The 22,062-nt window shown below is 48.9% G+C and overlaps 1 protein-coding gene across 2 annotated transcripts in view; it reads left to right on the plus strand.

Annotated features, from left to right (window-relative positions):
- mep1ba (meprin A subunit beta a) overlaps positions 1-22,062 on the plus strand; it is a 62,416-nt gene that overhangs the window by 10,435 nt on the left and 29,919 nt on the right. For both annotated transcript variants that reach the window (XM_085992268.1, XM_085992267.1), the window contains exons 3-8: positions 2,428-2,478; positions 5,880-5,923; positions 6,509-6,587; positions 8,295-8,412; positions 20,722-20,900; positions 20,999-21,217. In XM_085992268.1, the coding sequence (XP_085848394.1) occupies positions 2,428-2,478; positions 5,880-5,923; positions 6,509-6,587; positions 8,295-8,412; positions 20,722-20,900; positions 20,999-21,217 (690 nt within the window). The remainder of the gene's footprint in view (positions 1-2,427; positions 2,479-5,879; positions 5,924-6,508; positions 6,588-8,294; positions 8,413-20,721; positions 20,901-20,998; positions 21,218-22,062) is intronic.

Consider the following 22,062-nt stretch of genomic DNA (forward strand, 5'->3'; position numbering starts at 1 on the left):
TGTTTGTTTTAGATCGGTGACATGAGCGCCGCGTGACTGAATTTCTAGGCCAAAACAATGTCATTGCAACGATTTTACATTACAGTCCCGCGCAATAAAGTTTTAATTCGGTTCACGGACTCCCAGGCCGCCTGCCTTTTCTGCGACCTGGAGGAGTCCGTGTTCCACGTCTATACGGAGTGTGAGAGGTTGCAGCTCCTCTTCCACTATTTGAAGGGGCTGCTCCTCGATTTCTGGCTGCATTTCAGTCCCCACGCTCCTGATCTTTGGTCACCCGGTGCGGGGGCGGGGTGGGGGGGGGAGCGGGCAGGTCTGGGGGGAACCTCCTCGTGGGACTGCTCCCGGGCCTGGCCAAAGTGGCCATCAACTGGTCCAGGCAACGGGCGGTTGAGGGGCTGGTTCGGTCCGACCGCCCCGCCTCTCTTCAGCGGCCACGTTCGCACCCGGGCGGCCCTGAAGACGGAGCACGTGGTGTCCGCCGGCATGCTCGAGGCCTTCCGCGACCGGTGGGCACTGCAGGAACTGGAGTGCATCATCATCACCGGCAATGGAATTTGAATTTAATTTAATGGGGCAGTAATTCCTCCCCAAACGCATGAGTACGGAAGGGGTACTCACGTGTCTGGCCGGAGGAAATGCCGGTTTTCAGCATGCACAGCGCATGCGCTGAAAACCAGCATTTCCTCTCCTCCAACCCAAGAGGTGAAGAGGCTAGCGCGTGCGCTGTAGGGGGCAGCGCGTGCGTCTTGGATTTCCTCTGTTTTGGGGGATTTGCGCATGTGTAAAGGCCTCCAGTCTTTACGCTTGTAAAAAGCACACTTAAGTATTTATTTTTACAGGTAAGTGGTGTTTTAGTGGAATTTAGAAAAAAAATTTCCACAGGTTTATTATTTTAAAGAATCTACAATAAGGTAAGTTTAGTTTTAGACCCTTTTTATTAAAAATTTATTTTTTCAAAAAAAAAAATTTTTGTTTAAATTTTTTCTAAAACTTATTTATACTTAATTTAATGATTGGGATGTTTTTTAAAATTTTATTTAAAGTTTAAGTAGTGTTTTGGGGTGCAGTACTTCTCATAAGTTTGACAGTTCTTACTCTCAAACTTATGAATGAAGTTTCCCCTCCCCTGATTGGCTGAACAGTGCTCACCTGATCCCAGCCGGCACATCGCACTAACTACGCCGCTGGGTCAGGTTAGCACAGCGCGCCGAGATCAGAACCAGGCCACTGACAGGAAATCCACTGCGGGCCAGGTTTCAGATGTCGGCGCGCCAGGTAAGTGCACATCGGGGGCTTGCACGCGCGGCAAGCCCCCGACACCAAGTTCTGGGCCATAGTTTTAAGTTAAGTTGCAGTTTTATTGTTTTAACCAGAAGGGTACACAGAATTACAAAGGTTATGCAGCACAGAAACAGGCCATTCGGCCCAACCAGTCCCTGCCAGCGTTAATGTTTCACTCGAGCCTGCTGACTTGCCGATGCATTGCATCCTTTACAGTGACCCACATTTATATCGTGCCTTTAATGCAGAAGAACATCCTTTAAAAACAAGAAATAAACATTTACCAACCACTTTTAACATGAGTGACATAAATCAGTCATTCATGAAAGAAAGACTTATGAAATAATACTGAGCGGCCTACGGGTGGCGCTGTCCAGGGAGAGTATAACTACTCGGGCTCGGGCCCAGCTTGCGCAGGACATTCTTAACAGGAACTAGTGAAGGACACAACTAGACCTCCATGTTGTAAAACAGTTGATTAAAGCTTTGTTTAACGCTTAGACCAAGTGCCTAGTAGTTTTCTTACGTCAATGAGCACAGTGCCTCTTAAAAGATTGGTGAGGCATCAGGGGAGCAGTGCTGAAAGGAAGGCCACTTAGACTCTGAGCCCCACGGCCCCCTATTCTAACTCACCAAGGATTGCCATCAAGATTGCTGGGCATCAGGAGCTGACCCCAATTTTGATTAAAAACCTTAGCCGTTGTGTACAGCTGAACACTCTCGATACTAAAGCTGTCCATCACAGGCGCGCGTGTACACGTAAAGCCACAAGGGTATGGTTAGGACCGACAGAAAAAGCAAAACCAATACAATGTTTGTGTACAAATAATTGGCATTAAAGCTCGGCGAGGGATGGGGAAAATTTTTATTTTTCCGCAGCGAGTTGTTGTGATCTGGAACGCGCTGCCTGAAAGGGCGGTGGAAGCAGATTCAATAGTAACTTTCAAAAGGCAATTGGATAAATACTTAAATAGAAAAAATTTGCAGGGGGGAGTGGGACTAATTGGAGAGCTCTTTCAAAGAGCCGGCACAGGCAAGATGGGCCGAATGGCCTCCTTCTGTGCTGTATCATTCTAAGATTCTAATGTAATATTCTTAGCTTTAAAAAAAATCACTGAACAAAATCCATTTTCAATTTTCTTTTAGAAGTGGACGTCGACGGTGGATTAGATCAAGACATATTTGAAATAAATGAAGGTAATTTGGATTCATTTTACATCAGTTGATATAATGCTTCCGGTTGCTATCTGTAATAGATGCCCTGTATAACACGGGCATCGAGACATTTTTTATTCATTCACGGGATGTGGGCGTCGCTGGCAAGGCCAGCATTTATTGCCCATCCCTAATCGCCCTCGAGAAGGTGGTGGTGAGTTGCCGCCTCGAACCGCTGCAGTCTGTGTGGTGAAGGTACTCCCGCAGTGCTGTTAGGGAGGGAGTTCCAGGATTTTGACCCAGCGATGATGAAGGATCGGCCGATATATGTCTAAGTCAGGATGGTCTGGGATTCTGCGAATTGAACACTTTGGGGGAGAAATTCACTATTGCCCTGTTTGGGGCGCTAAATTTTAAAAGGTTGGAAAATTAGCCCCAGGCGCTAATATTTCTAAACTTAAAAAAAAATTTGGTCTGGCGCTCCAGGAAGGAAGTGGTGGGCTAAATCAAATGCTCCACTTGCTTCTTGGAGTGTGATCAGCAGCGTGCCGGGCTAATCGATCGCAGGCAGGAACCCGCGGAAAAAACTAGTACAGGAAAGGTGAGGTTTGTTTTTATTTACCTCGGCCACCTCGCCTTTAATCATCACCCCCCGAAGCGGCCGGCCGCCCGATGCACGCCTCCTGCAGCTTTCGGTGTTTTTGCCGGCGCTGCTGCGGTGGGGGGGGGGGGGGGTGGGCAGAAGTCAATTTCGGGTCCGGGAAGATACGCACGGCGATGACATCACACTCTCCGGGCGAAGGAGTTCGGGGCGCAACGCCTTAGCGCCACCGCAAAACTCCCGGCGGATATGGCAAGATTCGATGTCAGCGCTACGCATGGTGCGCCCCCGTTAGCACCCCCGGGTAGCGCAACGGCTCCCAATTTCGCCCCTTTCTGTTGCTCCTCTTTCAACTGCGAGACGATCTTTTTGATCTCGATTTCCTCCCCTTCAGCTGTTTAGGATCACAATCTCTTTCCCTTCACTTGCAAAGCAGACTGTGATCTTCAGCCTTGTTTAAATTGCAGGCCTTGACTGCTGGCTCCATTTGGGTTTCCCGCGCCCACTGCACTTACAATCCGGAGTGATTCCAGGCAGAGTGCGGGGAAAATAAGGTGTAGCTACCAACCCATGATGACTTTGCTTTTGTATTGCACCGTTTTTGATTTTCAGTAAACATACTGGTAGATAAGGTGGTTAAAAAGGCATATGGGATACTTGCCTTCATTAGCCAAGGCATAGAATATAAGAGCAGGGAGGCATTGATGGTGCTGTACAAAATGCTAGTTAGGCCACAGCTAGAATACTGCGTGCAGTTCTGGTCACCACATTACAGGAAGGATGTGATTGCATTGAAGAGGGTGCAGAGGAGATTCACCAGGATAACTTGTGCTTCTTGCAATCTAGTATACTGTATTCGCTGCTGACGATGTGGTCTCCTCTACATTGGGGAGAGCAAACGCAGATTGGGTGACCACTTTGCGGAACACCTCCGTTCAGTCCGTAAGGGTGACCCCGAGCTTCCGGTCGCCTGTCATTTTAATTCACCGCCCCATTCCCACTCGGACCTCACCGTCCTTGGCCTCTTGCATTGTTCCACGGAAGCTCAGTGTAAGCTCGAGGAACAGCACCTCATCTTCTGATTAGGCACTTTACAGCCTTCCGGACTCAATATCGAGTTCAACAATTTCAGATCATAACCTCGGCCCTATTATTTATTTTTATATTTTTTATCCACACTTTTGGTTTGTGCCTTTTCCTTTTTTTCTCTCTCCCACATGGCAGCTGTCTCTCACTCTGCCAGCGCATTTCACACTTCCTCTCGAGCCATTGTTTGTTTCTTTACCTGTCGTATTACCATCTTGTCTCATCTTGAATATCTCTTAATGCCTCTTCTTTCATCCCCTCCCCCATTTACCAGCCCCGAAACTGCCTTTTAATCTGTTTCATTTCCTGCCTTTTTTTATCAGTCCTGACGAAGGGTTTCGACCTGAAACGTTAACTCTGTTTCTCTCTCCACGGATGTTGCCTGGCCTGCTGAGTTTTCCAGCGTTTTCTGTTGTTATTTCGGATTTCCAGCATCCGCAATATTTTGCTATCGTATTCGTGTCAGATTCACCAGGATGTTACCTGGGCTGGAGTGCTTCAGCTTTGAAGAGAGACTGGACAGGCTGGGGTTGTTTTCCTTAGAGGAGAGAAGGCTGAGGGGGGACCTGATTGAGGTGTACAAAATTATGAGGGGCATTGATAGGGTAGATAGAAAGGAACTTTTCCCCTTAGTAGAGGGGTCAATAACCAGGGGGCATAGTTTCAAGGTAAGGGGCAGGGGGTTTAGAGGGAATTTGAGGAAGAACTTTTTCACCCAGAGGGTGGTTGGAATCTGGAACTCACTGCCTGAAAGGGTGGTAGAGGCAGGAACCCTCACAACATTCAAGAAGCATTTAGATGAGCACTTGAAACGCCATAGCATACAAGGCTATGGACCAAGTGCTGGAAAATGGGATTAGAATAGACAGGGCTTGATGGCCGGCGCGGACACGATGGGCCGAAGGGCCTCTTTCTGTGCTGTATAACTCTATGACTCTATACTCTGTTGAAAAGATTCTCATATTACAATGTTGTGCCTAATTTTACATGGACTCTAATAATGCACAGAAACAGGACATTCGGCCTGACTGGTCCGAGCTGGCCTTTCTGCTCCACACGAGCCTCCTCCCACCAATGTTCCCTTATTTTTTTTCATGCGCGGTCCCTTTAACTGGCTGCGCGGCCCATTCGAATTTTCGCGCCTGCGCGGTTTCTTCCCTGTAAAAGCCGGTGAGCGGCCCACAGGGGAGCTCCACATGGCCGCCCAACTTAGCAGGAATGTTGCCTCCCACCCCTCTTCATCTCACCCCATCATCCCCATATCCTTCGATTCCTTTCTCCCTCGTGTGTTTATCCAGCTTCCCCTTAAATGCAGCTGTGCGATTCGCCTCAACCGCTCCCTGTGGTAGCGAGTTCCACATTCTCACCACTCTCTGGGTAAAGAGGTCTCTCCTGAATTCCCGATTGGATTTATTTTAGTGACTATTGTATATTTCTGTCCCTTCGTTTTGGACGAGCCCACAAGTGGAAACATCTTATCTACGTCTACCCTATCAAATTCTGTCATCATTTTAAGACCTCTATCAGGTCACCCCTCAGTCTTTCCTGATAGCTATAACCTCTCCGTTAGAATCACAGAATGGTTACAGCACAGAAGGAGGCCATTTGGCCCGTTGAGCCCGTGCCGGCTCTCTGCCAGTCCTGCTCCCCGGCCCTTTCCTTGTAGCCCTGAACATTATTTTCCTTCTGGTATCGTCCTTGTAAATCTTTTTTGTACCTTCTACAGTGCTTCTGATGTTGTGTTTATTCTCTGCAGAACTAGGATTGAATCTTGTAGAAGGGGACATCAAACAGGACAAGGTATGTTGGTAACAATAATATTTCATGTAACTATGTAGCAGAAAGTTAAGAAAAGATGTACTTGCATTTCTATAGCGCCTTTCACGGCCTCCGGATGTCCCAAAGCGCTTCACAGCCAATGAAGTACTTTTTGAAGTGTAGTCACTGTTGTAATGTGGGAAACGCAGCAGCCAATTTGCGCACAGCAAGCTCCCACAAACAGCAATGTGATAACGACCAGATCATCTGTTTCAGTGATGTTGGTTCAGGGATAAATATTGGCCCCAGGACACTGGGGATAACTCCCCTGCTCTTCTTCAAAATGGTGCCATGGGATCTTTTATATCCACCTGAGGGGGTAGACAGGGTCTCGGTTTAATGTCTCATCCGAAAGACGGCACCTCCGACAGTGCAGCACTCCCTACCTAGATTTTTGTGCTCAAGTCTCTTAAGTGGGGCTATGAACCCACAACCTTCTGACTCAGATGCAAATGTGCTATCCACTGAGCTACAGGGGAAGCATGTTGCTTACAGATATATATTCCATGGTATCTGTATGATTGCTACCAGGCTCACTGATTTGGTTTGTGTCTCTTCTGATACCAGACAATTGACAGAAGCGCTCTTACAGATGACAAATACAGGTGGCCAAAAACCATTCCATACCACTTGGAAGATTCTTTAAGTGAGTATTAATACTGATCGAAACCAGATTGTTTTGCCTTTTGTAACTGTTCATTTAGATCTGCTTCTAATGTAATTCTATTGTAAAGTTTTAACAAATTACCATTGCTCTGCTGTTGCCCCACATCTAGGCCCCCCCATGATTTCCTTCCACCTTATCACCCAGGTTAGGCTGGGAGGGAGAGATCGTCTAATCTTTTCTCTCTTGTGAGTGGGTTCAAAGCATTCCGGCAGACTGGGAAATGAAGTGGCCAAATTCACCCAACGCTATTTACATGGTAACATTAGTATCTTAGTATTCACAAAACAAAACGGTATTGTATATCGTTTACACTCCACTGATCTTTTATCTGCTAATTTTTGTCAAAAGATCTTGCAGGGGTCAAATCTGTAAATAACTCATTCTTGAATTTCCTGAAATCTGGTGCATTAACTGTGAGTCCTTACATTAATGTTTATAAAGGCCATCATTTATTGCCCATCCCTAATTGCCCTCGAGAAGGTGGTGATGAGCCGCCTCCTTGACAACTAAGTGTCTTATTGGGCCATTTCAGAGGGCAGTTAAGAGTCAACCACATTGCTGTGGGCCTGGAGTCACATATCGGCCAGACCGGGTAAGGGCAGCAGATTTCCTTCCCTAAAAAAGACATTAGTGAACCAGATGGGCTTTTACAACAATCTGGTAGTTTCATGGTCACCGTTACTAACACTAGCTGTTTATTCCAGATTTATTTAATTAACTGAATTTAAATTCCCCAGCTGCTGTGGTCAGATTTGAATTCATATCACTTGAAATCATTAGTTCAGGCTTCTGGATTATTGGTCCAGTAACATAACCACTATTCTACCGTTCCCACGGAATGCATGGAGAGAGAAACAGAGTTAATGTTTCAGGTCTGATTCATTTCAGACTTCCAGCATCCGCAGTATTTTGCTTTTGTCTTAGTGTTGAATTCACGGCCACCTCTCTTCCAGCAACGCCCACCTTGAAGAAGTTCTGCTCTTCTCTCCGACGAGATTCCCATTTGCCTCTTTCACCCTGTTCACCTTCACTGCCGTCTGTTTCCCTTCTCGTGTTTTGAACAGGTAGCGACTAAAACCCGCTTTCACAGCCACACCTCTCTCCTCAGCAACGGTCTCCGGCCCCAACTACAGGAAACTCTCTTTTAACTGGCACCTAAATAACCGGAAACCTCTCTTAACCGGCAAAATTCAGGAGTAGGTTCAGGTAAGTTTTACTATATATTAGTGGCCGTGTAACCGGGGTTCCTGCACCTGTGGCCGTGCAACAGGGACTCCTGGATCTGTGGCCGTGTAACCGGGACTCCTGCACAAGTGCCGTGTAACCGGGGCTCCTGCACCTGTGGCCGTGTACGGGGCTCTCATACCTTGGTAAGTATACCTCTCTGTAATCCGGACTTTTTGATCAACCGGCACCATGCCGGTCCCATTGGTGCCGGATAAAAAAGAGTTTCCTGTAATTCCACACGGACTCCGACTTAAAATGCTATCACTGGTGTTGTCAGTACAACTTCAATTTTAAACCAAGGCCAGTAACCTTGTAGCTGCTACATGTATACTAAGATACTTTACAGGGTGAATGGTGCAGCGGGATGCCACCTGCATGAGAACATACATGGATGTATAAATGTTTGTGAACAACGTGTGAGTTATTCGCTCTGGCAATTAACCTCCATCTTTCCTGTAGATGTGAACGCTAAAGGTGTTATCCTAAGAGCCTTTGAACAGTATCGCCTCAAATCCTGCATTGATTTTAAGCCCTGGACTGGAGAAGCAAACTATATCTCTGTATTCAAAGGCAGTGGGTAAGACTTTTCTCCTGACACTGGTGCATCTACGCTACCTCCTGCACTGTCTTTACTCTTCACACTTGTGTCCATCCAATTGTTTAAGAACATAAGAAATAGGAGCAGGAGTAGGCCAATCGGCCCCTCGAGCCTGCTCCACCATTCAATAAGATCATGGCTGATCTGATCCTAACCTCAAATCTTCTATCACTCTGCATCCACCCGAACCCATGTGATCTCCCGGGAGAGGCGAAAAACCAGATAAAGACCCAATGGCCAATTTGGGAGAAAAAAATCTGGGAAATTCCTCTCCGACCCATCTAGGCAATCGAAATTCTTCCAGGAGATCACTCTGTCCCTATATTTTCTACAGTACTTACCTTCTGTAAAGGCGATCTCCACCCCAGCCAGGAACAGGAATAAAACCATCTCCTGAAATCTAACACAGAATTAGAACACAGTAGGAGCAGAACCAGGCTACACGGCCCCTGGGCCCACTCCACTACCCACAGGGCCATGACCATTCCGAACCTAGACTCATGTCCAATTTCCTGCCCGCTCCCCGTAACCCTTAATTCCCTTTACTTCTAGGAAACTATCTATTTCTGTTTTAAATTTATTTAATGATGTAGCTTCCACAGCTTTCTGGGCAGCAAATTCCACAAACCTACCACCCTCTGAGTGAAGAAGTTTCTCCTCATCTCAGTTTTGAAAGAGCAGCCCCTCATTTTAAGATTATGCCCCCTAGTTCTAGTTTCACCCATCATTGGGAACATCCTCACCGCATCCGCCCGATCAAGCCCCTTCACAATCTTATATGTTTCAATAAGATCGCCTCTCATTCTTCTGAACTCCAATGAGTAGAGTCCCAATCTACTCAACCTCTCCTCATATGACCACCCCCTCATCCCCTGGATTAACCGAGTGAACCTTCTTTGTACTGACTCGAGAGCAAGTATGTCTTTTCTTAAGTATGGACACCAAAACTGTATGCAGTATTCCAGGTGCGGTCTCACCAATACCTTGTACAACTGCAGCAATACCTCCCTGTTTTTATATTCCATCCCCCTAGCAATAAAAGCCAACATTCCATTGGCCTTCTTGATCACTTGCTGCACCTGCATACTAACTTTTTGAGTTTCGTGCACCAGGACCCCCAGATCCCTTTGTACTACAGTACTTTCCAGTTTCTTGCCATTAAGATAATAACTTGCTCTATGATTTTTCCTGCCAAAGTGCATAACCTCACACTTTCCAGTATTGTATTCCATTTGCCAAATCTCTGCCCACTTACTTAGCCTGTCTATGTCCCTTTGCAGGTTTTTTATGTCCTCCTCACTCACTACTTTCCGTCCCATCTTTGTATCATCTGCAAACTTTGATATGTTACACTCGGTCCCCTCCTCCAAATCGTTAATATAGATTGTAAAGAGTTGGGGACCCAGCACTGACCCCTGCGGAACACCACTAGTTACTGGTTGCCAATCTGAGAACGAACCATTTATCCCAACTCTCTGCTTTCTGTTAGAGAGCCAATCCTCCACCCACGTCAGAATATTACCCCCAATCCCGTGATTTTTTATCTTGAGCAATAATCTTTTGTGTGGCACCTTGTCAAATGCCTTTTGGAAGTCTAAATACACTACGTCCACTGGTTCCCCTTTATCCACCCTGTATGTTACTTCCTCAAAAAACTCCAGCAAACTTGTCAAACATGACTTCCCCTTCATGAAACCATGCTGAGTTTGTCCTATTAAATTATGTTTATCCAAATGTCCCGTTACTGTCTCCTTAATAATGGACTCTAACATTTTACCAACCACAGATGTTAGGCTAACAGATCTATAGTTTCCAGCCTTCTGCCTACTACCCTTTTTAAATAAGGGTGTTACATTAGCAGTTTTCCAATCTGCCGGGACCTTTGCTGAGTCCAGTGAGTTTTGGAAAATTATTACCAATGCATCCACAATCCCTACCGCTACTTCCCTCAAGACCCTAGGGTGCAAGCCATCAGGTCCAGGGGATTTATCCGCCTTGAGTCCCATTATTTTACCAAGTACCACTTCCTTAGTGATTTTAATCGTATTTAGTTCCTCCCCCCCTAGAGCCCCCTGTTTGTCCAGTGTTGGGATATTCTTAGTGTCCTCTACTGTAAAGACTGATACAAAATAATTGTTCAGTGTTTTTGCCATCTCCATGTTTCCCACCATTAATTTCCCAGTCTCATCCTCTAAGGGACCAACATTTACTTTAGCCACCTTTTTTCTTTTTATATAACTATAGAAACTTTTACTGTCTGTTTTTATATTTTTTGCTAATTTACTTTCATAATCTATCTTCCCTTTCTTAATCAATCTTTTAGTTATTTTTTGCTGTCTTTTATAGACTTCCCAATCTTCCATCCTCCCACTAGATTTGGCTACCTTATATGCCCTTGTTTTTAGTCGGATACTATCCTTAATTACTTTACTTAGCCACGGATGGCTATCTTTTCTTTTATACCCTTTTTTCCTCAGTGGAATATATATTTTTTGGAAGTTGTAAAATAACTCCTTAAATGTACACCACTGATCATGTACCGTCTTACCCTTTAATCTATTTTCCCAGTCCACTCTACTCAATTCCGCTCTCATACCTTCATAGTCTCCTTTATTCAAGCTCAGCACGCTTGTTTGAGATCCAACTTTCTCACCCTCTAATTGAATATGGAACTCAACCATGTTATGGTCACTCATTCCAAGGGGATCCTTTACTAGGACATTTTTAATTAATCCCGTCTCATTACACAGGACCAAATCTAAGGTTGCTTGCCCCCTGGTCGGTTCAGTTACATACTGCTCAAGAAACCCATCCCTAATACACTCAATGAACTCATCCTCAAGGCTGCTCTGCCCAATTTGATTTGTCCAATTAATATGATAATTAAAATCCCCCATAATTATAGCTGTTCCCTTATTACAAGCCTCAACTATTTCCTGATTAATACTCCGTCCAACAGAGTTGCAACTGTTCGGAGGCCTATAGACTACACCCACTAGTGTTTTTTTCCCCTTATTATTCCTTATCTCCACCCAAACTGTTTCACTATCCTGCTCCTTTGACCCAATATCATTTCTCTGTATTATAGTGATTCCTTCCTTTATTAACATAGCCACCCCACCTCCCCTCCCTTCCTGCCTGTCCTTCCTGATTGTTAAATAACCTGGTATATTTAATTCCCAGTCATGGTCACCCTGCAGCCATGTTTCTGTAATGGCCACAAGATCATACCCATATGTCGCTATTTGTGCCGTTAACTCATTCATTTTGTTATGAATGCTACGTGCATTCAGATAAAGAACTTTCAAATATGTTTTGTAACACTTAGGGCTAGATTTTCAGTTGCTTGCGCCAGCAGTTAGCGCCTTAAGAGAAGTGATTTCCGGGCGCTATGCGTGTAGCGCCCGGGCGCAGCGCAGTTTGCGCCCCGCCCCAAATTAAGTTGCCCGTTAGCGCCGGCGCAAAGTTTAGCGCCCGCCCGGATGCGCGTGCAGAAAATGACGTCACATCCTCGTGCAACGCCCTTTGGCCGCCCCGATTGCAAACTTCAGTCGGACCGCCCCATTGTGCGGCGGGCGGCCGGAGCGTTTGGAAAAAGGAACGCAACACAACCAGCGCGGGCCCCAGGGGGCGCTAATTAAAGGGAACGTCCTCTCCAGTATAAAGGCCATCCATTATTTCAGAAAACAGTCTTGTGCAACGCATTTCTGGAGACACAACAAGGAGGATAGCTAACTGGTTTCAAGCAGCAAGAGCCAGGTATTTTTGGACTCAGGCAACAGCGCTGCAAGTGGCCATTTGGAAATTAGAGTGTTTGCCAGGATTTGATGGGGGTTGCATGGGGTGCCAACGCGGAGCTGCAGCTCCATGTCCGTAGGGCTCGCAGACGTATTGTGAGAGGGGCAGCCCTGGCTAGAGGCAGAGGGGGCTACAGGCGTCGGCCACGTAGGCCTTACCCAGTCAGGCTATACCGCCAGCAGCGCTCCTACCTAAACATGAGTGCCGCGCGATGTGTTAAAAGGCTCCGATTCCGGAAGGGGGTGATTGCAGAGATCTGCCACCTGCTTCGCCGAGATCTGCGGCCAAAGCTCAGGTGCAGGACGTCTCTGTCGGTGGAAGTGAAGGTGACAGTGGCATTGAACTTCTATGCCACCGGCTCCTTCCAAGACGCTGCTGGGGACATAGCAAACATCTCCCAGTACGGCGCGCATCGCTGCATCCGCCAGGTGACCGAAGCACTGTTCAGAAGGAGAAGCCAATTCATCTCCTTCCCCATGGCCCTGGAGAGCCAGCATCAGCGCGCATTGGGATTTTCCAGACTCGGGGAATTCCCCTTGGTGCAGGGCGCCATTGACTGTACGCATGTGGCTTTGCGGGCCCCTCTGGAGCATGGCGAGCAGTATCGCAACAGGAAGGGCTACCATTCTCTGAATGTGCAGCTGGTCTGTGACCACAAGCAGCGCATCATGGCAGTCAATGCCAGCTTCCCAGGCAGCAGCCACGATGCCTTTATCCTGCGGCAGAGTACTGTGCATGACATGTTCCAGGCACAGCCTCCCCCAAGAGGATGGCTACTCGGGGACAAAGGCTATCCTTTGTGCACCTGGCTCATGACCCCGCTCCGCGCGCCCAGGACCGCTGCTGAAGAGGCCTACAACGAGAGCCATCAAACCACCCGCAACATCATCGAGCTAACTATTGGGGTCCTCAAGCAGCGGTTCCGCTGCCTTGATCGCTCCGGAGGAGCTCTCCAGTATTCGCCGGACCGGGTCTCCCAATTTGTGGTGGTTTGCTGCATGCTACACAACCTGGCTATCCGCAGGACTCAGGCACTGCCACCTGACGTTGGACCAGCACCTCAGGAGGAGGAGCAGGAGGAGCATGAGGAGGAGGAGGAGGAGGAGGAGGAGGAGCAGGAGTACGTTCCCAGGAGGGAGCGACCAGGGCCAAGGGCCGCACGACGCCACCTTATTACACGGTACTTCTAAGCCCCCTGTCAGGGAATGGCCAGGGGCCATGAGGGAAGATGAATGCAGCCGCTCCGCAAGCCCTCAGCCGGCGAAGCCAACAAACACTAAGAAGAACAACCATGGAGACTGCATGAATAAAGATAATTTTTTATTAAACAAAAATGAAAAGCCCTTCCCACATGAATCCCCAAAAACAATAAACGGGCCCCACAAAAAGCCCAACAAACGACTCACTCCCACAAACTGGGGAGGAGCCACTCCACCTTTATTGAAACCGGGCCTCAACGTCGGCCTAACGCAAAAAAAAAGCCCTCCAAAAGCACAACCATGGGCAAAATAAAGATGGCCACCGCCATATTAAAGGAAAGCTGGCCACACCCTCTACTGAGTGGCCCGCGAGGGCGAGACCTTGGCCAGCATTTTGCCTCCCCTGCCCTGCCTGCTGCTCCTTCGCAAGCTCTGCCCAGTGGCTGCTGCGAGGCTGGGGGAAGGCGCCTGAGGCTCAGATGCCCTTCCGCCAGATGCCGCTGGGGGGCGGCCTACACGGCGTTTGGGCCTCGAGGGGCCGTCTCCTGAGTGGCGCGCCTGAGCCTGGCCACCATCAGCTGCAGCCGCTTGCCCTTGACGCCCCAGAGGGGGAATGGCGGCGACGGATGGTGCAATGTGGGCCAGCTGGCGTCTGGGATGCGCTGGCTGGTGCTGTGGCGCGGTGGCACTCGGCCGGGCCCGCACTGCAGGATCCGCAGCAATCAGCCGACGGCCGGCTTGCTGGGATGGTCCAGCGCGGCGCCTGCCCTGGCGATGCCTGCCTGAGACAGCGCGTGTGGCAGCAGTGAGTGGCCCTGTGGTCCTGGTGTGCGCGCGCATCACATCCGCCAGGGTCTTGACGGCATCAGTTAGCATGCGGCCAGTCGCGGCAGTTGCTGCCCCGAACTCGCGCACACTGGTCGCCAGCGACTCGATGGCCTCAGGCATGCGCCCCACCACGCTCATGAGCTCCGTGTGGCGCCGGTCCGAGTCGTCGGCCATCTGATCGAGCTTCCGCACCTCCTCCGAAGTGAAGGTGTCCGGACTGGAGTCGCGACTCTCCCGCTGGGGAGGAGGGGGCCGAACTAGGGGACCCTTGCCGCGTTGGTGACGGCGAGTGTGCCGAGCAGCAGCACTCCCCTCTGATCCTTCCCCCCTTTGGGGGGAAGGCCGCGGGCCACGCGCACGGCTGCTGGGTGGCTGGACGCCACTGGTCCCAGAAGCTGCATTGCCCTGCGACAGTTCCTCCAGGCACTCGTCCAGTGAGGAGGTGTCGAGCATTTCCTCCTCTCCTGCGGGACGTGACTGTTCCCCCGAAGGTCCGGCTTGCTCCTCCTCCTCCTCCTGGTTGGAGGTGCTGTCACTGGCAGCCTCAGGGTCCTGGTCGTCACCAGCTGAAAGCAGGAATGCACAAGAGTAGCTTCAGAGTGAGGAGACGGCGTCAGCGAGGGAGTTAGGACTGGTGGGATTCAGCGCATTGGTGGGACAGTGGCAAAGGAGGTAGCTCGGATGGGCCAGTGCGACGCGAGAGGGCCAAAAGGCGAGGTCCTTACCATTGCCGGGCAGTGGAGGGTCGGATACACCGCACGCTGTGGGGACAATCACACGTGCTCCCATGAGCACACACACGCGCTCCTCCAGCCGAGTGAGCTTCTGCAGCTTGGCGCGGCCACCCCTGGCACGGGCCTGGCGATTAAACGCTACTTTAGCCTGCAAGAGAAAGGACGGGCTGTAAGGGCGCAGTGAAGCCCTGATGTAGTGTGCACTGCCTCCCATGGTGGAATAGCTTGGACAGAGTGAAGCCCTGATGTAGTGTGCACTGCCTCCCATGGTGGAATAGCTTGGACAGAGTGAAGCCCTGATGTAGTGTGCACTGCCTCCCATGGTGGAATAGCTTGGACAGAGTGAAGCCCTGATGTAGTGTGCACTGCCTCCCATGGTGGAATAGCTTGGACAGAGTGAAGCCCTGATGTAGTGTGCACTGCCTCCCATGGTGGAATAGCTTGGACAGAGTGAAGCCCTGATGTAGTGTGCACTGCCTCCCATGGTGGAATAGCTTGGACAGAGTGAAGCCCTGATGTAGTGTGCACTGCCTCCCATGGTGGAATAGCTTGGACAGAGTGAAGCCCTGATGTAGTGTGCACTGCCTCCCATGGTGGAATAGCTTGGCCAAAGTGTAGAGTGCCGAATGGCCATTTGATGCTCATGACTGTCCCAATGCTGCTGGCTGAGGGCTGGCCAAAAGGACTTTCAGGTCCCTTTGCCCATCATGTCAGGTGTACATGCAAGAATGAGGAGGAGACTGGAAAGGCTACTCACCCTCACAATCCTGGTCAGATCGTTGTACTTCTTACGGCATTGTGTGTGGGTCCTGGGGGCCTCGCCGGTGAATGTCACCCTCTGGGCGATCTGCTTCCAGGCTTTGGTGTAGTCGTGGTGGGTTGGATTCCTCCCACTGTCTGGAAACAAGATCTTGCGCCTCACCTCCAGAGCTGTGAGCATGATGTCCAGATCACCCTCTGAGAAGCGCAGGGCACGCTGACGGGCCTTCTCTGGCGTTGCCATGACTCCCTGGGGCTGAGCAGTAGTGTTGAGGCCTCTTTGCAAGGCTGCAGTGTGCAGGGCGTGGCAGCAGACCAATTCGTCCCTTCCCCCTTTAAGAGCTGGTCGGCACCACGGGGTCTGCTGTCAGTGCAAAAATGACCGCACCCGTGCTGCGCCCCGCCTGGGCGCTATCCCTCTGGACCGCCGGCTTAGCGCCTAAAGAGAGTAGTGCAACGCCTCTTTTAGCGCTCCACCAACCTCTTAGGGCGAAGCCACTGAATTCCCGGCAACGGGGCGCTACTTTGGGGCGGGCGCTAACTTCGGGCGGGCGCTAAGGTTAGCGCCCCAAAACTGCCTATACTGAAAATCTAGCCCTTAGTTCCTGCTTTTTCCCTTTTTAGTACTTTACTTTTTGCTCCATACCTTCTGTCCCTTCCTGACACATTCTGTTTTTTAATTCCCCCACTGCTACCTAAGTCTATGGCCTTCTCTGTTGTCATTTCTATTATTTGCTCTCTAGAAACCTCCCCCCTACTAATTAGTTTAAAGCCCTCTCTACAGCCCTAGTTATATGATTCGCCAGGACTCTAGTCCCAGCACTGGCCAAGTGGAGTCCGTCCCAACGGAACAGCTCCCTCCTGTCCCAGTATTGGTGCCAGTGTCCCAAGAAGCAAAACCCATTTCTCCCACACCAGTCTTTGAGCCACGCATTTAACTCTTTAATTTTATTTATCCTAGCCATATTCGCTCGTGGCTTAGGTAATAACCCAGAGATTATTACCCTTGAGGTTCTGTTTTTTAATTTGACCCCTAGCTGCTCATACTCCTTTAACAGAACCGTCTTCCTTGTCCTATCTACGTCGTTTGTACCAACATGGACCACGACAACTGGATCCTCCCCCTCCCACTCCAAGTTTCTTTCCAGCCCAGAAGAGATGTCCTTAACCCTCGCACCGGGCAGGCAACACAGCCTTCGGTACTCCTGCTCTTGACTGCAGAGAACCCTACCTATCCCCCTAATGATACTATCCCCTACCACTACAACATTTCTTTTTACTCCCTCCACTTGAATGGCCCCCTGTACCACGGTGCTGTGGCCAGGTTGCTCATCCTCCCTGCAGTCCCCGCTCCCGCCCTCACAGGGAGTAAGAACCTCGATCCTGCTGGAGGAGTTAAGGTATGAGCATGTAATCTCGGCTGTTTTTTTCCACAACTTTTATTTAGTAATAGATCCTAATCGGCAGCTGTACCGGAAAAGAACATTAAGAATTAGGAGCAGGAGTCGGCAATACGGCCCCTCGAGCCTGCTCCACCATTCAATAAGATCATGGCTGATCATCGACCTCAACTCCACTTTCCTGCCCGATCCCCATATCCCTTGATTCCCCTAGAGTCCAAAAATCTATCGATCTCTGTCTTGAATATACTCAACGACTGAGCATCCACAGCCCTCTGGGGCAGAGAATTCCAAAGATTCACAACCCTAGTGAAGAAATTCCCCCTTAGCCTGAGACAATGACCCCATGTTCTAGACACTCCAGCCAGGGGGAAACAATCTCTCAGCATCTACCCTGTCAATCCCCCTCAGAATCTTAAATGTTTCAATAAGATCACCTCTCATTCTTCTAAACTCCATAGAGTATAGGCCCATTTACAATAATTTGGTTGTTTTTCTTTAATAGAAAGTTGAAGACTTTACTGCAACCGTTACAAAGTCAGAAATAGTTTCACTTTAGTATATTCATCTTAACCTTTCCATTTGAGCTCAAATCCCTATTTTAGTGTCACACTGAGGCAACTGTAAAGATGCTGGAGATGAGATGTTAAAACGAGCTCTGGACTGCCTGTTCCAATAGTTTGGGTGAAGCTTGAAGATCCTATGGTACTACTTGAAGAAAAGCAGAGAGCTCTGGTGTCCAACATTCCACTCGCAACCAATACCCCGCAGCAGAAACACGGATGAACCAATACCTGGCTGTCAATTGTGGCTCAGTGGGTCGCACTCCTGTTGTTGTTTCTGTGGCTGGAAGCCTGTGTCCAGTGGTGTGCCGCAGGGATCGGTGCTGGGTCCTTTGCTGTTTGTAGTTTACATTAATGATTTAGATATGAATTTAGGAGGTATGATCAGCAAGTTCGCAGATGACACAAAAATTGGTGGAGTGGTTAATAGCGAGGAGGGAAGCCTCAGGCTACAGGACGATATAGACGGGTTGGTTAGATGGGCAGAACAGTGGCAAATGGAATTTAACCCTGAAAAGTGTGAGGTGATGCATTTTGGGAGGACTAACAAGGCAAGGGAATACACAATGAATGGTAGGACCCTAGGAAGAACAGAGGATCAGAGGGACCTTGGTGTGCATGTACATAGATCCCTGAAGGCAGCAGGACAGGTAGATAAGGTGGTTAAAAAGGCATATGAGATACTTGCCTTCATTAGCTGAGGCATAGAATATAAGAGCAGGGAGGTTATGATGGAGCTGTACAAAACACTAGTTAGGCCACAGCTGGAATACTGTGTGCAGTTCTGGTCGCCACACTATAGGAAGGATGTGATTGCATTGGAGAGGGTGCAGAGGAGATTCACCAGGATGTTACCTGGGCTGGAGCGCTTCAGCAATGAAGAGAGACTGGACAGGCTGGGGTTGATTTCCTTAGAGCAGAGAAGGCTGAGGGGGGGCCTGATTGAGGTGTACAAAATTATATGGGGCATAGATAGGGTAGGTAGAAAGGAACTTTTCCCCTTAGTAGAGGGGTCAATAACCAGGGGGCATAGTTTAAAGGTAAGGGGCAGGAGGTTTAGAAGGAATTTGAGGGAAAACTTTTTCACCCAGAGGGTGGTTGGAATCTGGAACTCATTGCCTGAAAGGGTGGTAGAGGCAGGAACCCTTCACAACATTCAAGAAGCATTTAGATAAGCACTTGAAATGCCATAGCATACAAGGCTACGGACCAAGTGCTGGAAAATGAGATTAGAATAGACAGGGCTTGATGGCCGGCACAGACACGATGGGCCGAAGGGCCTCGTTCTGTGCTGTATAACTCTATGACTCTATGACTCTTGCCCTTTGGAGTCATGAAGGTTGTGGGTTCAAGTCCCACTCCACTGATTAAGCTCAAGATCTAGGCTGGCACTCCGGTGCAGTGCTGCACTGTTGGAGGTGCCGTCTTTTGGTTGAGGCGTTAAACCTCTCAGGTGGATGTAAAAGAAATCCCACGGCACTATTTTGAAGAAGAGGAGGGGAGTTCTCCCTGTGTTTTGGCCAATATTTATTCCTCAACCAACACCTAAAAACAGGTGATCTGCTCATTATCACATTGCTGTTTGTGGGAGCTTGCTGTGCACAAATTGCCTGCTGCATTTCCTACATTACAACAGTGACTAAAGTTCAAAAGTGCTTAATTGGCTGTGAAGAGCTATGCTATTGAGGTACTTTTCTCTGATTCAAATATCTGATCCCGTTCACCCATGTCTGACCTACATTGGCTCCCGGTCCGGCAACGCCTCGATTTTAAAACGCTCATCCTTGTTTTCAAATCCTTCCATGGCCTCGCCCCCCTCCCTATCGCTGTAACCTCCTCCAGCCCTACATCTCTGCGCTCCTCCAATTCTGGCCTCTTGAGCATCCCTGATTTTAATCGCTCTACCATTGGCGGCCGTGCCTTCAGCTGCCAGAGAGTGGTGAGCCTGTGGAATCCTTTACCACACAAGGCAGTTGAGGCCAATTCATTAAATATATTCAAGAAGGAGTTGGATATATTTCTTGAGGCTAAAGGGATCAAGGGATATGGGGAGAAGGCAGGGACAGGGTACTGAATTTGGATGATCAGCCATGATCTCTTTAAATGGCGGAGCAGACTCGAGGGGCCGAATGGCCTACTCCTGCTCCTATGTTTCTATGCCGAAGCCCTAAGCTCTGGAATTCCCTCCCTAAACCTCTCCGACTCTCGGCCTCTCTCTCTCCGCCATTAAGACGCACCTTAAAACCTACCCATCTGATCTAATTTCTCCTTATGTGGCTCGGTGTCAAATATTGTTTGATAATCGCTCCTGTGAAGAGCCCTGGGGACATTTTACTACAAGAAACTTTCGATTAATTGGCCCCTAACTAACCGGAAATGTCGGTTAACCGGCAAAATTCAGGAGTCGGTTCAGGTAACTTTTATTACTTGCCTTGCTCCATGTGTTGATGTGCAAGGGTATGGCTGCAGCTGTTGCTAAGCTACAGAGACACTTGCAACTTGTGGCCATTGTTTTGAACCTGTTGCTAAGCAACAGGGTTTGTTGCTTTATACGGAGCTCTCAGCTCCGTATCTTTTACTATAGCGTTCGGTTATCCGGAATTTTTGATGAACCGGCGCCACGTCGGTCCCGTCCGTGCCGGATAAAAGAAAGTTTCCTGTATGTTAAATGTGTTACATAAATGCACAATGTTGTTGTAGTCTCGGGCGGGCAGCAGACCTGAACGCTGACATAGAATCATAGAATGGCTACAGCACAGAAGGAGGCCGTTCGGCCCGTCGAGCCCGTGCCGGCTCTCTGCAAGAGCACTTCAGCTAGTCCCACTCCCCCCCCGCCCTTTTCCCCCCGTCGAGCCCTGCAAAATGTTTCCTTTTCAAGTATACGTCCAATTCTCGATATAGATTGCCAGTTCATTTTTTTTTTGGCGGTACTTTCCACTTCTGCTTGCGCTTGTCAAAGAACTGGTAACACGGGCGACTTCAATGTGAAGGTCTCGTTCTTTCTCAGGTGCTGGTCCTCAGTTGGCAACCACCAAGTTGGGAGGCAGGAGCTCTCGATCGGCGAGCGATGTGAACGGATAGGAACCATCGAGCACGAGTTCCTTCATGCACTGGGCTTCTGGCACGAGCAGTCAAGAGCCGACCGCGATGACTATGTCACAATAATGTGGGACAGAATTGACAACGGTAAATTGGCAAGATGTTGTGCCAGCGGAGGCCACATTGTTAGCACTGGCGACATAAGGCTGTTACGTGACGCCTTTTCTTTTTTGCTGTTAATTCAGGTAAAGAGCACAATTTCAACAAATACAATGACAAGGAAAGTACTAACCAGAACATACCGTATGACTACACCTCCGTGATGCACTACAGTTCCACGGCATTTAACAATGGCTCTGAACCAACCATCGTCACCAGGATCGCAGACTTCCATAATGTGATTGGCCAACGTTTAGATTTCAGCGACTACGATCGTCTAAAACTCAATCGACTCTACAACTGCAGTGAGTTCCCGTGATTCGGATAGAATTGGAAGATCTCGATTGCTCCGGCAGGCAGGATCAAATTACACATGCCAGACAAACTGGTGGGTGTGGCTTGTCCTCCAAGGGGACCAATCAGAAATTTGGTGCTGCAAATAAACACGACCTAGGATTGGGCGAGGGTGGAATTGGCAACAAGTTAGTAAGTGTGAGGAAAATAAGAAGAAGCGCATCACTTCAATGACCATAGAGGCTGAGGTCTTCCAGGCTTTAGTCACAGGTCCTGTGTAAAGGTAACCGCCATGTGTCTGTAACCAATGGATCCTCAACTAGATCCTTGTGCAGACCTGCACTGTGCTTCTCGTTGTGTCTCAGCATCTACCAACACTAAGAAATTGTGGATAGCTGTTTTTTTATGTCATAGGAACATGAGAAATGGGAGCAGGAGAATGCCCTTCGAGCCTGCTCTGTCATTCAATAAGATTATGGCTGATCTTCTTCCTCAACTCCACTTTCCCACCCGATCTCCATATCCCTTTGATTCCCCTAGAGTCCAAAATTCTATCGATCTCTGTTTTGAATATTCTTAATGACTGAGCATCCACAGCCCTTTGGGGTAGAGAATTCCAAAGATTCACAACCCTCTGAGTGAAGAAATTCCTCCTCATCTCAATCCTAAATGGCCGACCCCTTATCCTGAGACTATGCCCCCTAGTTCTAGGCTCTCCAGCCCGGGGGAAACAACCTCTCAGCATCTACCCTGTCAATCCCCCTCAGGATCTTATATGTTTCAATGAGATCACCTCTCACTCTTCTAAACTCCAGAGCGTATAGGCCCATTCTACACAATCTCTCATCATAGGACA

Source organism: Somniosus microcephalus, chromosome 7 (assembly GCF_052327205.1).
Source record: "Somniosus microcephalus isolate GS21.2 chromosome 7, FLI_Smic_1.0, whole genome shotgun sequence".
Classification (NCBI taxonomy): domain Eukaryota; kingdom Metazoa; phylum Chordata; class Chondrichthyes; order Squaliformes; family Somniosidae; genus Somniosus; species Somniosus microcephalus.